Genomic DNA, 15,464 nt, shown 5'->3' with positions numbered 1-15,464 from the left:
TAATCATAGAAACTCCCCAAAAGGCTTGCAACTCTGGTGCCTACTGCATCTCAAAGGCTGAATTTTACCATTGGAGGAATAACTAGATAAAAATTATGTTAATTACAAATTAGGGTTAGTATGACATATGACTAATAAGAAAGGCAGCAGATAAGAAATTAATGAGAAAAATACAGCAACATTCTTACCTTTAAGTCAAGATGAACCACATTGTTTCTGTGCAAGAATGAAACTCCTTCTAAGATCTGCTTCATAAGTCGTTTAACATCTTTTTCTTTGAAGGCTTCCTCCCTTTCAGCCACACACTGGTCAAAGATTTCACCTCCAGCAGCACTATGGAATGACATGAATTTTACTTTTTCGAAGACTAAGTTGTAGCACAAGCAAGATCAGCAGGCACTAGCATCCAATAGCAATACTTCAGTTATTAAACACGTGGCAAGCTTTTACAGCCTAGGAAGCTTTTACATACCTCTACAGTATGGCAGCCTTGGAGAGAAGCAAAGATCATAGTCATTTAGGTTAGAGAATACGAGCACTACAGAAACCTTTGGGGCTATTTTAGAAACACTACTGACTATGCTTTAAGATGGATGCCACATTTGAGGGTAGTGTTTACATAAAAGATATGCCTTTTGCCATTCCTATGAAGCTACATGGAAATTTGGCCAAGGTTTTGTAAACATAAAGCAGAACAGCCCCACCTCCAATCCTCCTCAAAACACTTCACACATACTCAGAAGACTAAACGTAAAGTTTATAATTGAATTGTTTGTGAAGTCTCTGGTATGTAGGGATGCATTAAGTTTCTAAATGGCTTTCATCTAAAAATAATTTTGAAAATTTTAGCTCTCAGCTTGCTTTATCTATTTAAACATATACAAACAAAAAAGTAACAAAGAATATAAAAATAACTACAGATTAATGTTTTTAAAGCACTCCAAGGCCACATACAGTACCATCTCTGTATAGCAGTGACTCTAGAGAACTAAAATTGTTTTACAGCATAACCACATAGCATCATATGTAAAATAAGCAGAGCAGAGGCTCCATCTTAAAATAGGCACACAAACATTAGAATGGAACCATTTTACATATGGATTGTTGAATTACTATTTGGCAACATAAAAGTGAAATGAACACATACACACTTTGTTCTGCATGAAATTCTACATATCAACCCTTAGCAAAAAAATGGTGAAACCCCCGAGGTCAGTATCTTCTCCAGTTACCCTGAACTGTGACATGCCAAACCTGGCTTGGCACGAGCATTAATCTTTATTGATGCATAGCCATCTATTCTGCTTTTACTTGCTCTTTTCTAATAAATTATACTACCTAGGCAATCCAGAAGAGAGGTATATTCAACAAGGATGTAACAGCAAATGAGAGTTCTACAAAAATGGTGCATTTGGATTATGTCCCCCGGAAAAAGAACACAAATATACTCCATTATTTATCTTGTCGATACTAACTTTGCTGCTATGGTCCTCATGGTTTATAAAAACCTTCTGCCTTCCCAGATATTCTCATTACTGTTACTTAAAATTCTCCCTGTGGATTGTCTTCCAAGCAAAAAGAATTTAAAAGAGGGTATGTCTTAACTTTAGAAAAAGAGTTTTATATTTCTGTCCTATATGCTGACATAGTGGTACAGAATTAGAATTTGATTTTTTTAAACTAAAATTTTTCTTTTAAAAAAGAGACGTCCATCAAATAATCACTTTTCTTCATCCTATATCAATGATAGAACTCAAGAATAAAATGAGTTTTCAAAGGAATATTAATATTTTGGTTCCTCTAGAGAAAACTGCATATACCTGACTTACCAATCTTTCTTCAGTACTTTTTTTTTTTAATTCAAGGAAAAAGTTAGTAGTATTTCAGATTTGAACAGGATTCAGGCATTAATGACATTTTAAAAATTGACACTGGATAGTGTCTTCTAATATTTTAAAACAAGTTCTTTTAAAAAGCAGTATCAATTGGATCTTCAAGGTAGGGATAGAAAAACATCCACTATGATCAATAAATTAAACTTTCTACTTTAAAATGCCATAATAAGTTAACTGGAAGAACAATTTCGTTCCTTGTAGCAGTAAATTATAATGCACATACAGCGATAAGATCCACTACCAAAATTACTAACACGATGTATTTTACAGCAACAACCCTGGGATTTTGCTGGTATAGGTCTGCCACTTAATGTAAGTAAACCAGTACTTCTGCTATTTAATTCTATGTGAAATAGGATTTCTACCCTAAAATTGCTTTTGTCAACCAGGGATCACCCTTAATTTTTAACAGGCCCAGCTGAAAAATCAGCAAAGGGCACCCTTATAAAGCCATGGTTGCTATATGTCTATTTGGTAGACATTTGTTACAATTAAGTCACACCAATAAACAATTTAACATTGAAGCAGGCACCAAGCTAAATTGTAAGCTCCCTAGAGTTTTAATTCTACACTTAAAGAACTTTGAATTAAATGTGTTAAAATGCAAAGCAATAAAAGTTGAAGCACAGTGTCCCATCACTGAAATTGAGACAGCACTACCATATGAGAGGAGAAAACCCTCAATCCAGAAAAATGCTTTTTTTAAAAAAGGTACTTAAGTACCTCCCAGTACTTCTGAAGAAACCGAGGTATATCGGCATTTTAACAGCGAGACAAGCAAATACAGCCCTTACATACACACCCACTTCATGATATGAAGCAGCTATCCTCAGCTGCCACAGACAAATATGCTTAGCTTTACCAAAAAGTTTCACATGGAAAGGTGGTTTCCACATGCAATGTTTCATATTTTTTATCAACTTCACTATGCAGGATGCAGATAGAACAGCTTATTCCAGACAATTCATTCTATCCAAAAATTACCACATTCAAACAAGTAACTAGCAACCCTTTACAAGAACACAGGGAAATTTGTTACTGCAAGACTGTTTCATGTGTTGTTGCTGGGAAGCAAGCTTAACTGATTCCCTTCAGCAAAACAGTCAACTAGCTGCAAGCCAACTCAGTCACAAGTGGTTGGAAGTACAATGTCAAAATAACTCCAAATTGATTCTCCTGCATGTCTATGCCAAATTTTGCCAAGCTCCTCAACAACACTTTCAACACAGTTTTGCATTCCCTAGCTACAGTTCAGGGGAAAAAAATTAATCAAAACACAGAAGGGATTAAAATACCTGCTGGAAAATTATTACGGGCATGTAATTGATATGATTTCTGTATACATACAGACCAGGAATTCTATGGTGTTTATAACATTTACCTATTGTTCCTCTAAGAGCTCATCCTCCATTAAGCTGTAGCTTTTCTAATGGTCATTATGACATAACAACTTTGTAAACCACTAGGTACCCCCACCCACCTCCACAGAAAATGTTCCTACGGGATAAAAGCAAAAAATTGTCCTTAGGACAAGAAAGTCTTTAGGAAAACAAGCCATCTTAATCTGGAAAAAATGGGTAAGGAAATATTTAAGAGCATGTTTTGAAACCCAGTGTTACTTAGAATGTGTTATTTCTCTAGTACACACTCCTTTAGCTAGGTGTACAAAAAAAGCACGACAAAAATTCTTTCCAAACTTAAAAGCTACGGCAACCAGAATTCTTTAGCTATTTTAATTTGTTCATGAAAGTACTGTTGTACTATTAACTTCTCTATAGCTTCAAGTGAAATCCAACTGCTCTTCAATGAAAAGCATGCTAATGTTTTATTACTGCTTATCAGCATAAGTGACCTAAAAGTCGGTTGGAAATCTGGAGCATTAATCTTGGTTACAATTATGTTGACTTTAAATTCAATGGAGACTGCTTATCTTCCTTCAAACATATCTTAATGCACTGCATGGAATTCAGCATCCTACTTCTTTCAAGTGCACTTACAATATACTACCACACTCATTTAGCACACCATTAGAAAAATATTGAACCAATCAATTTCAGTGCATCTGAAAAAATTAAACATTCCCCCAGCTTTAACAGATCAGACATTAAGATAGTCTTCTGAAAGACTAAGAAGTACAAATCCTCAGAGTACAGAGAGTAGATAACGAGTTCCTAGAATACACTTAATTTCAAATGCCAAGTGAGAACATACACAGTCTGCAAGGGCTGAAAATTTACTTCCTGAGTCTTATGCTCTGTCAAGTAGGACAATAAATAATGTCCAAGGCAATAAAGGTAGTAACATTATCCAGGTCCAAATAACTATAAGTGAAAGAAAGCACTTCATCCGGCATATCAAATAAACCCTGACTAGGTCTTCAAGATGATAAAGACAACTGTTTTCTTTTTTTAAAGTAAGCATATCAAAAGTCTACTATATCTACGCAAGACCTTAGCAGGTAATTACTCAGTTCAGAAGCTCTTCACAGACAAATATGTAACGGCTTAGATTTTGAAGTTACCCATACAGGTTTCTTTAATAGCTGACCCACTAATATAATCTATCCCTTCCATAGACGTGTAAACATATGGTGAAGAACACTTCTAAAAGTGCCAGTCATTAAGCATCAGGTGCTCTGTTGCTCACTCTTTCAAAAGAAATTGGAAAAAGCCAGGTAGGTTGCAGACAAATATTGAGCCCACAAGTTATAAAAGGGACAAAAAGCAAGTTTGGTAGCTGATGTGTTAGGTTTTCCAGACTGTATCTCTACCCTTTCCAGCAAAAGTCCAGTTTTCTTTTTCATTCATTCCATTTTCACTGATACATAGAAACATGACTGACCTGCAGATTAATTCCAGGTGTTACATACTACCCCTTCAGACTTACCCCTTCAACTCCTACTTCAATCCTCTGAGGTCCTGTGTCAAACAGAACTCAGACTGTTGTCAGGGTAGATGCAGACAGCAACCAATTTGGTGTCCTACAGTTGAAGCCGACACTGTAATGCCTCATTGCTTGCCATTGCTCAGAACTTAATATTAACAGTAAGCAACCAATTAAGTTTGTTTTATGTCAAAAATTGATACTGCTTGAAAGACAACCCTCCATGTAAGTATTTTTCTTCATGAAGGCAAAGCACTAGCTGTCCCCCTGCCTTGACAGATTCATCAGGACAAACTTTAAAACCTTAGCAGATAAAAGTTAGTGGCCAACAATTAAGTATTTATCTCCTTCCCAAGATAACAATCTGCCACAGAGACCATCAAGCTTAATAGAAACTGAAAGGCCCTAGAGAAGCTTTCAGTCTAGGTATGTTCTTTAATCCTCTGCATGCAGAATGTCAGAACTTTACTAACGTTCATACCTGTTTTGTTGCAACATGTCTCTGGAACATGCTGACATTAAAGCAGCATCCAGACATAGTTGCTGAAATCAGGGAAAGACTGTTTTTGTAATTTACAACTCTAACACACAGCTATTTATCTGAAACAAGGTATGACTGTTCAATGCATATAAAAACATGTTGCTAATTACTGAACAACCTGGTGACTACTGAGCAACTTATTAAATACTTTGGATCAAAAATGTTTTGCAATTTTAAGAGAATCAAGTTCTAAGAGAAAACTAGCAATTTTGCATTAAAATTATCACAAAACCCACTGCTCATATCAAGCTTTGGATTCTATCGCTCATGTTCTACCCCTATGGGATCCAGGAGTTTAAGCTCTATTCTAGTTAGATCTGTGCTGCTAGTGTTTAAAGTGTGTATTTATGAATGTTTCATAACAGCAGTTAAAACTCTAGAAGCTGTCACGCCTTTACATTATAAAGATACCTGCATATTTCCTAAGTCATTAATTCCATAGGGGCACAATGAAGTTGAAAAAGTGTATTCTAGAAGTAATTTTGCCTTAGCAGACATGGTCTCATTCCATGAACTTTAAGATGCAGTTTCTTTCGACTTCTAAACAAGCTCAGATTAGGACACAAGATTTCTCACCGTTCATTTTTGTTAGCGAGGAAGAAAACTGTACTAACTAGATTTATCTTAGACAGGTTAAGTCACTTCTGAACTATTAAGCCTCACTGTTCCTCTCCTAATTACTTAAAATCCATAGAGCCTGAACAGGATCTTAACAGAGTTCGATGGCAACAAACATTTGGCTGCCTCTTAGAACCTAGACACCAAATATCTAAGCCACTGGAGGTATTAGATGAACAGTCAACAGCTGCAGAAACTCTCATCTGGACAAATTCAAGGGGGTAAAACCACACAGACAAATGTACAGTCACAAGTTAAATGTCATTTGAAAGAAACTATTCTAGGTCTGAATCATCCTACTCTTTCTTCCCAAAAAAGGTAATGATTTAGAGAGCTTTTCATTGTAGATTATAGGGGGTTTGATAATTTCTTTAACAATGACATTGCTTTCAATACCTTTTTCATAACTGGTAAAAATCCAAAACAGATTTTACCCCATCTTTGTCACTGTCAAGGAAATAACAGCAGTTTTTGAACAGATACTCATTGCTTTTTTCTTCTTCTTTTACAAGTAGGGAATGTACACAGTTCATATTTCACTAAAGATTTTTTTAACTAAATAAATTACAGTTCAGCTTTGAAAGATACTATATAACTGGAAAATTTATTATAATCTGTAGTAGTTACAAGACTGCACATAACTTCTAATACTGATTTTATTAGCAATTCTTTTTGAACTCAAGCAAGTGTAATAGGCGAGCAATAAAATCTTTTCACGTTATTCATATTGACACACCACACTTTTACATTACTAGTTTTAAGCAAACTGCAGAATGTTATTCAGGAATTATTACTAGTACTTACTATTCCAGGACTAAAATCATCTCTGTTGCAGTTTCATAAACTTCATGCAAGTTAATGACCCAAAGGTTGCATTGTGCCAGCTCCAGGACTGCAATTTCATGAATTATTTCCATACGACAGTCTTGGCCCTTTCTTCTTTTTCTCATGAATTTTGCTGCAAACTCTTTTTCAGTGTCTTTCTGGATACACTTCTTCACCACTGCAAATTTTCCTCTGAAATTAAAGAAGAATTTTAAGTTAATACTAAGTCCCTTAGTGATAGCATTAGTATGGATCTTATAAATTCACATTACAGGAAACTTAACTAAATCACTATTAATGAATACATTTAAAATACACTATAAATTTAGAAAGATGCCTTGCTGAGTGATAATCCTTACACTTAAGTTAGGCACACCACAAGCCAGAATGTAATTTAACCTCCATTAAAAATAAGGACTTAAACCCTATCAATTCAAGGAACATGTATTTCAGAAATATAGAATAAACAAGCTGTGCTAGTTTGCAAGTTTAAGGTACCCTCAAACCTTTCATTAAAAAAGCTGGCAAAACCTGAAGGGTACAAACAGGCAATTTATGCTTTCTGTGACTACATTACAATAACCTAAGTAATTGCCCAGCTACTGTTTTCTGAAGTATCCCACCATGTTCAAGGCAGCAGCAACCAGCACTCTTATTGAGTTACTGCTCAAAATCTTGTTCCATTTGCCATGCAATATCCAGACTCCACTCTGCATTTTCAAAGATGGCACTTCATTTTCACTAGTATGTGGCTCAAATGATAACAGCCAGGGTTTTTGGATTGTTTAACAGTCCTCAAAATCCCTTATATTCTTAGTCTGACTTTGTAAGAAACATGGATCTTTTAAAAAATTAAGCAACTTGGCCAACATAAAGCTTTCTAACAATTTTTTTTGCAACTATGATAATGTGAAAACAAACACACACAGAGCAGAACTGAACATGATGCTTAACCCACGTTAATGAGCGTCATTTCTGACACAACACAACCAGTGAGTTACACCAAGCCAGCCAGCGAGCTAAAACCACACTGCAGCACTTGCGTCAGAAGACTTCCCCCACAGCATTTTGGCCTGAAGTGTCTGCTCTAAACTTCCTTGCAGTGAGTCCCAGGTCACCTGCTCCGCTCTGTTCCATTCATACAGTACAGATTTTTAGACAGGAAAAAGCCTATTATTTAATAACTCATCTAATGCAATGATGATTTATCATACTTTGAGGTATAGGAATCTTTTTTTAGATCTTACCATAGAGGCATAATGTTCAACACAAGTATATTTTTATTTATACATATAAATTTTCTTATAAAGCTGCAGGTATAGCTTGGAGATCTTTATTTTGGTTTCAGCAACCCTGCAATAAGAGTCCTCATCTGGGTTTTGCCTCTCCTACCTCCAAGCTGAAGTTCACAGAATTAACTAATTCAGCTCAAAGTTTCCAGTCTCACAGCTCCTAACCTATTGGCAGACTTACATTTCCATGAATTGCAACTGCTAAAAGAAGTTGTGGTCAGCCTGCTTTTAATAGGCATTTGTTTCAAAATTACCCAGTCTAAATGAATTAAGTCAAATAAGCACCCACAAAGTGGGTATTTGCTAGGCAATCTCACTAAAATAATCTGATTTCTAACCACTGATACAGCCACAGTTATTCCTCTAGGAATAATATTTTGGAAAAGCACACATTATCTACAGCACAATAGGTATTAAGAGTGGATCAGAGCACAGCCCAGATGGCTGTGAAGGTAGACAAACAGTAAAAATACGCTTTCAGTGCCTTGAATCCACTTTTAAGGGAGAAAGTTCTTAATTACTAATATATACATGAAAACAAATTTTGCTTTGCAAATGCTTGAAAATAATATAGGATTTTGTAGCTCTAGGAAGGTGTGGTCAAAAGACCACTATAAAATGTGGTAATCACTACGGAGTTACCAGAGAACACCACAGGAGGAATAGACACCTAAAGCCTCAAATAAAGCCTAACAACCCGCTAGGTGCTTGGTACACACCTATCAAAAACCACGTTGGAACAAACAAATGTGTATAGTAGAGACAGCTCATCAGGGAACATAGAACACACTAACAATGCTCCTGATCCCAAAAATATTTCAAGGACTGTTTCTTTTAGGTGGATTTCTAGGAAGTTTGTGACATTAATGTTGCACCTACAAGTATAAACATCCCTATGATACTGCAATCCTAACCACAACTGCAGAGCAACGCTCCTTATGTAGCCAGTGAAAAGGATCTTAAGTTATTCCAAATGAAGACATGCATCTGTATGATTCATGTACACTATACATACATTCACATATAACATAAGGCTATGCATTTATCGAAATGTGTTAAAATCCTTACTGCAGTTTCTAGCACCAAAACAAGCACAGGAAAAAACCTTAGCGACTATGCTGGTAAGAAGAAAACCCAACAGACAAAAATAAACTGGGACTAACAGATAAACCCTTTAATAGCAAGTTATTTTAATACCTGGTAGAGTCTAAGCCTTTATACCAAAAAACCCTACACCCCCAGGTTCAGTCTTTTTCTTAAATAGTCTCTGAATGCACCATTTTCTTCTGGTTGAATGTCACCTTAGTGCAGTCAAAAGCTTTTAATTCTACCACCAGTGAAGGACCTAGAGAAAGTAGTTTAGAAAAGTTTGAAATCTCTATGACACAGCTTTCAGGAAGGACAGTGTTTCACATTACATAGAAAATCTATCTGGAAGCAAGTTAATTAGCCTAATGAGTACCAATGTTGCCGATTCATCACACGTTAGTCACTCTGAAAATAAAGCAGCATTCACCGGGCAGCAAGAAACATTAAGAGCCACCACTGTGTGTGGCCACGCATGTCCTGTTTAGCTGAGCTGGCCAGAAGCCTGATAGGTGATGTAATTAAAAGGACAGGTTACACAGGAGGTCAGCAGGCTGACAAATACTAGTTCTTAGTTGTTTAAGACCAAGAATCCTGCCTAGATTCTTTATGGTTATACCTACAATTAGAGCTGTTATAACTACACTCTGTAGAACTCATCTTTTCTGAATACAATCCCCCAAAAGATCAAACTTGACAAACCTGATGCTAAAGCTAATAGAACTAATTACTGTGCAGCGATCCAGGATCCAACGATACCATCCACTGCGTGGCTAAGCCAAGGATAAATTTGTGAAGAATTTCTTTTTGATAGTGACAGAACGGTAGATAAGACATATATAAACAAGCTTTCCCATAAAGTACACACTGCATATGCCTCATCTTTTGTTTTCTTAAAATCCCGATTTTCAGAGCTCCTTATTAAAAATATCTATTAAATAGTGAAAATAGTATTAGATCAGAGCACTGTTAGTTTAGCTGTATTAAGAGCTAGCAGCAAGAAAAATGCATTGAAGGAAGAACAATTTTGAGAGGAAATACTTAACATGCATTTCCAAAGTTAGAAACTGACTACCAGTCATCCAAACAAAAAAAAAATGCTTTGAAGGGAGACAAGAATAGGAAACTAGTAGTTCTCAGCCCTCACAAGAGTCTCATTGAAGAATTATGATTTAAGATAAATCATATCTGATTACAAAGAGGCTCAATGTCATCTTTTCAGGCTGCCAACAGAATTAGCATTGTTTCATCTGGCATACATTGTGGCTTAAAGCAAAAGCCTCAAATCACAAATCAAATGTCAAATCAGTAAGCAGGAACATTTGTCACACCAGTTAATTTTGGTTGTCATAGGCTAAGAACAACAGAGAACTAACCTTACTTTAAAAATTATTTTTAAAGTGACCTATAAAACCCTGTTGCTGTAACAAATGCAGGAATAACAGCAATTCCTGTGAAGATATTTACTTTTTTTATAAAGTTCAGAAAACTTTTCTGACATCCACAAAACTATATGCAATTTATTACATAACTTATATAAATTTTTTTTCTGAAGTGTGGGGTTTATCCCTACAATTTTTGTTTTCCAAACAGAAAGGTGCAAGGACTCAATTTCTGATGCTCATGAATAACTTACTCAAATTTATTCTTAAATGGTGGAAACAACTACTTGCAACTCTTCATTTTCACCTCTTTTCCACTTTCACTTAGTTCCACAACAGTTTCATCCTAGTTGTACTACTGTAGAGACCAGTCGAGGACAAAAGTGAGACAGCATATACATTCTTACAGATGCACAAAATTGTGTAAGTGATGCACAGTACTGAAAGCCATCTGAGAAATAAGCAAGTTCATGTCAGAGTTGGGGGGGCAGGGAAATTAAGACATGGGTTATCTGCACTGGAAACTACAGCCAGGACACTAGAGACAAAGAATATTTGTTTACTTTGTTCAGCCCCCTCAGATGATTAAAATACTTGTTATTCTTAGCTCTGGGCAGAGAATGAGCTTGTCTGCTTTAACAAAAAGCTGGGAATGAGGAGAATCAACTGAATTGCACTTGATCTACATTTACATATATGTGCTGTATACATTTTGCTACCAGAAGTTTGCCTATTTTAGAGCAATCGTTTAAGGTAACCGTTATCTTCCAGTGAGAAAAGCACCTTGGAATAATTTCCTTACCAGAGTAGCCATTATAACCAAGTTTTTAGTATTTTTCCTAAGTTAACCTGGTTTTCCTAGCAGCTGTATTTCAATAGACTTGCAAATACTTGTTCAGCTCCTGAGTAAGGTAGCAGCTTTTTGAAGCTCAAACTTTACATTCTCAAAGCAGGTTTTTTCCCCATGAGCAGAACTAATGAAGCATGATTTCCAATGGCTTTGCACCCAGATCCTTCCAGTGACACTGACCAGGTTCCTCCCAGGCGCACCTATGATTTCCAGCAGTATTTCCCCAGGACTTTCACCTCTAACACACCACCAGGGGCCAGCAGCCCCAGTACCTCCCTTCCCTGCATTGCTACAACTACAACTCCTCAACCTTTTCCCATGTTGCCCCCTCTTCCCACCTCCCCCACACATAGGTGACAAAGGAACAGAGGCCCCAAGTGCTATGGCGAGTTCAACATAAGCGTGTTGACTGACTAGACTGGAGGCCGAAGAGTACACAAACCTGCTGGGTTCATGCAGCAGCCTTACTCTCAGCAACACTGCTAAACCTGCTTTCTTTTCACTCCCTGCTGTCAGTTTTAAACTCAATTTATACAAATTATGTTATTCTCAAAACCTTTATTTAAGGTTCAGCTTTCAAATTGTTTCCTCAATTCTGGGACATGGGATGGACAGAGCATCTTTTCATTAGCAAATTCAGCCCAAATTAGAATTAAAGTGGACTATGTTGCATGCACAAAAACCGCTTTTCATCTGAGACAAAAACCTGTCATACCTGTGTGCTAATTTGTCCAAGTCCTTTGTAAAGATAATCTCTACACCTAAGTAGAGACTCACACACTTTATGAACAGATAAAAGCGAAACAATTTCTCCTAAGCATACATTATCAATAAAATGATAGAGACAGTTACAAGTGGCAGAGAGACTTTTCATTTGCCGCCTATGCTTTGTCATGAGTTACCAAAAAAAATTGTTTTTAATGGGAGTACTTGAGCTGAAGTATCTACTTTTTAAATCAAAATGTAGTGAAAAAGTAAGCATTCAAAAACTGTTGAATAAAACCCCAATCATATACATTCAAATGTATTGATTTCTATATTCTAAGAGAGAAGATAGTAAAAACATTCATCAAGTTGAGGAGAGAAAAATGTAGTTTGAACCAAATTATGTGCAACAGTTGCACATAATTTGACAAACAGTCACGTAGCTCACTTTAACATAACTACAGGTGTAAAATCACAACCTGCATGCAAAAGTCATCTTTAAACATAGTTCTGCTCAAAAATTACTCCACACAAAAAGCCATGCTGAGATTACTTGTTTAAACTGCAGACTAAGATTTGCTGTAGTACTTAATTCTTGTTCGTAGTGTAAAGCTAATCATTTCAGTCGTACTTTTGTGTGCCAGAAGGAAGCTTCACCTAGTCTATTTTCTGATTAGGCCAATGAATATCACCCAGCTCTAAGAGAGAGTTTCTTACTCTGTGGCAGAAGAGCAAAATTTTTTCTGAAAAGTCATCTGATCTTCAATTAAAAAAACCTGAGCAGCAGTGATACCAGGACATCCTGCACTACACTGCTCCTACAGCTTCTTGACTGTTGGTTAGAATTTAGGCTGGTTTGTAGCCGGCATTTAGTTGGCTTCAGTTTCCTGGCCATAAACACTGTGGTCACATCATGCTAAAAAAGCTTTCTCACTTTATGGGATGTTTCTCCCACCTGCTTCCCATGTGAATGCTTTAGGCCACTATGTTTAAACAGGTATTATTCTATTAGTACCTCAGAGTTACTAAGTGAGCATTAAGCTGGCATCTAGGCAACCTAAAAATTTGTAGAGGTACTTAGAGCAGCTACATTTGCTTTGAAGCTCCTCTTTCCTCTTTAGCTCCAAAGGGGTTGTTTTTGCTGCTGTGTAAACTGAGCTACACAGCTAGCATAACTTGCAAAATAACATATATTAAGGAGGTATCTTGCCATGTGTCCTGTGGTATTTCATCTAATCTTTTTTATCTGAATGCTCTTTAGATAAAGCACATGTGATTTTCACTAAGAACACGATCATTCTTTTCATAAGTGGCAATTTCAGTCAAAAATATTGGTTTAGTGGTGCTGAAATACCATACATATAGTTCCTGAAAGACAAAAACCTTTTAATGATATTTTCTGCCTCAAACCTTGCCTGCTATCAGTCAGGTATTGAAATTATACATGGACTAAACTTTACAAGTGGAGTCACTTTCAGAACCAAGTTTATTAACCAGCCTTTTAACTCTTCAAAAAGTTCCACCATTAGATTATTCTCAAGCATATCGACAACAAACTAGTCTCCTCTAGACTTGTTTCTCCTCATGTGACACCTTACAAAGCTCAAGGGAAAAAAAAGGGGCAGGTTTCCATCTCCTACGGAAATCTAGAGCAATACTCCGTACTCCACACCGGCTGCCAGGGAAGAGCTCAGTATCTTCTCAAGGTTGAGGGCGATTTGCTGGCTAGGAGGGACAACCAGCCGCGGCCAGCGAGCAGCTGGGGTGCAGCTGCACTGACAGCTGCCTGCCAGCACCCCTTCCAGCCAAGCCAAACACTGCCCGGCCAGCGCGACGGGCACGTCCTCCGAGCTGACCCTAAGCAGGGCCAGGCCGGCGAAGGATGCCACTGAAGGCGGCTCTGTCACTGGCAGGGCAGCGATCCCCCTCGCTCCCCGCTCCCACGAGCGCCTAGCTCGGCTCAAGCGGGGCTGCGGGGGGACGGGGCGGCCGGTGAAAACGCCTGGCGTCGGCCTGCCGGCCCCACACTGCGGTGGGCAGCGAGACGAACGCGGAGCGGCAGAAAGGCACCGGCTTCGCCCGTGGCCCGCCGGTAGCCGAGCGGCGGGCTCCGCCGCGGCCACACGCCTGTGCTCGGCACTTGGGGCCAGCTGAGCCGAGCCGACAGGGCGGCCGGGGGTACGCGCAGGGGTCCCCGCTCCCGCCGCCCCCGCACTCCGGAGAGGGAGTGGCAGCGCCCGCCGCCCGCGCGCCTCCCCGCAGCGGGCTCACCTGCCGAGCTCCCTGCCGGGGCTGAGGCTGTACCGCTCCTGGAAGGGCTCGGTGCGGATAGGCGTGCGGATCTCCGTCAGGAAGCCGCCCCGCCGCCGGCCTCGGCCGGGAGCGGACTGGGACGGCGGCGGTGGCGGCCGGTCATCGCGGGAACGGCTGGATGGCGGCTTCTCCTCGGGGCTCATGGCGCTGGGCTTCTCCCTCAGGAGGGGGACCCTTTCCCCTTCTCCTCCTTCCGCTCTCGGCCGGGCGGACAGGGCTCCCCGCAGGCTCCGGAGCGGGCTGCCTGCCGCTACCGCCGCCGCTGCTCGAGGAGGGCGGTGGGTAGCACGCGGTGGCAGAGGCGGAGCCCCGCGGCGTCGCCCCACCCTTTAACGCCTCACCTTGGTGGGAGGGAGGGGAGCGAGGGGCGGGGCGCCGCGCGGCGGGACGGTTGGGCAGCGCCACCTGCTGGCGGCCCTGGGGAGCGGGGGGAGGTGGGTGGCCGAGGGCGGGAGGCGGGCGCGGTGGCGGCGGGGCCTCCCGCAAAATGACGACGGTTAAATACTAATAAACCTGAGATGAGGATTTGAGTGACGTGTGGCTGGCTGGCGCGGCACCACCTCTGGGACCTTTCCTGCGCGACTCAGGAACTCACTTTGTGGGCGCCCAGGTGTGCCCTGAGGGAGCCTTACCTCAGAATCATGGAATCATTAGGGTTGGAAAAGACCTCTACGATCAAGTCCAATCATCAACTTAACACCACCATGCATCCTAAATCATGTCCCGAAGTGCCACATCTACGGTTTTTTAACACCTCGAGGGATGGTGACCCCACCACCCCTCTGGGCAGCCTGTTCCAATGCCTGACCACTCTTTCAGTAAAGAAATTTTTCCTAATCATAGAATGCCCAGAGTTGGAAGGAACGCACAAGGATCATCGAGTCCAACTCCTGTCCCTGCACAGGACAACCCTAAATTTACACCATATCTCTGAGGGCATTGTCCAAGTGCTTCCTGAATAGCGTCGGGCTTGGCACCATGACTGCCTTCCCTGGGGAACCTGTTCCAGTGCTCCACCACCCTCTGGGGGGAAGAACCTTTTCCTAATAGCCAACCTAAACCTCCCCTGGCACA

General features: G+C 39.8%; 1 protein-coding gene across 1 annotated transcript in view; it reads right to left on the bottom strand.

The window, feature by feature from the left end:
- Nucleotides 1-14,688, bottom strand: part of STK17A (serine/threonine kinase 17a) — a 28,421-nt gene extending 13,733 nt beyond the window's left edge. Inside the window, exons 1-3 of the mRNA XM_075083730.1 lie at nt 14,349-14,688; nt 6,742-6,954; nt 189-333 (exon numbers count right to left, since the gene is read on the bottom strand). Of these exons, the coding sequence (XP_074939831.1) occupies nt 189-333; nt 6,742-6,954; nt 14,349-14,533 (543 nt within the window). The 5' untranslated portion in view covers nt 14,534-14,688. The remainder of the gene's footprint in view (nt 1-188; nt 334-6,741; nt 6,955-14,348) is intronic.
- Between the last annotated feature and the right edge of the window lie 776 nt (nt 14,689-15,464).

Source organism: Phalacrocorax aristotelis, chromosome 2, assembly GCF_949628215.1.
Source record: "Phalacrocorax aristotelis chromosome 2, bGulAri2.1, whole genome shotgun sequence".
NCBI classification, from domain to species: Eukaryota; Metazoa; Chordata; class Aves; order Suliformes; family Phalacrocoracidae; genus Phalacrocorax; species Phalacrocorax aristotelis.
This window is presented reverse-complemented; position numbering and strand designations above follow the sequence as displayed.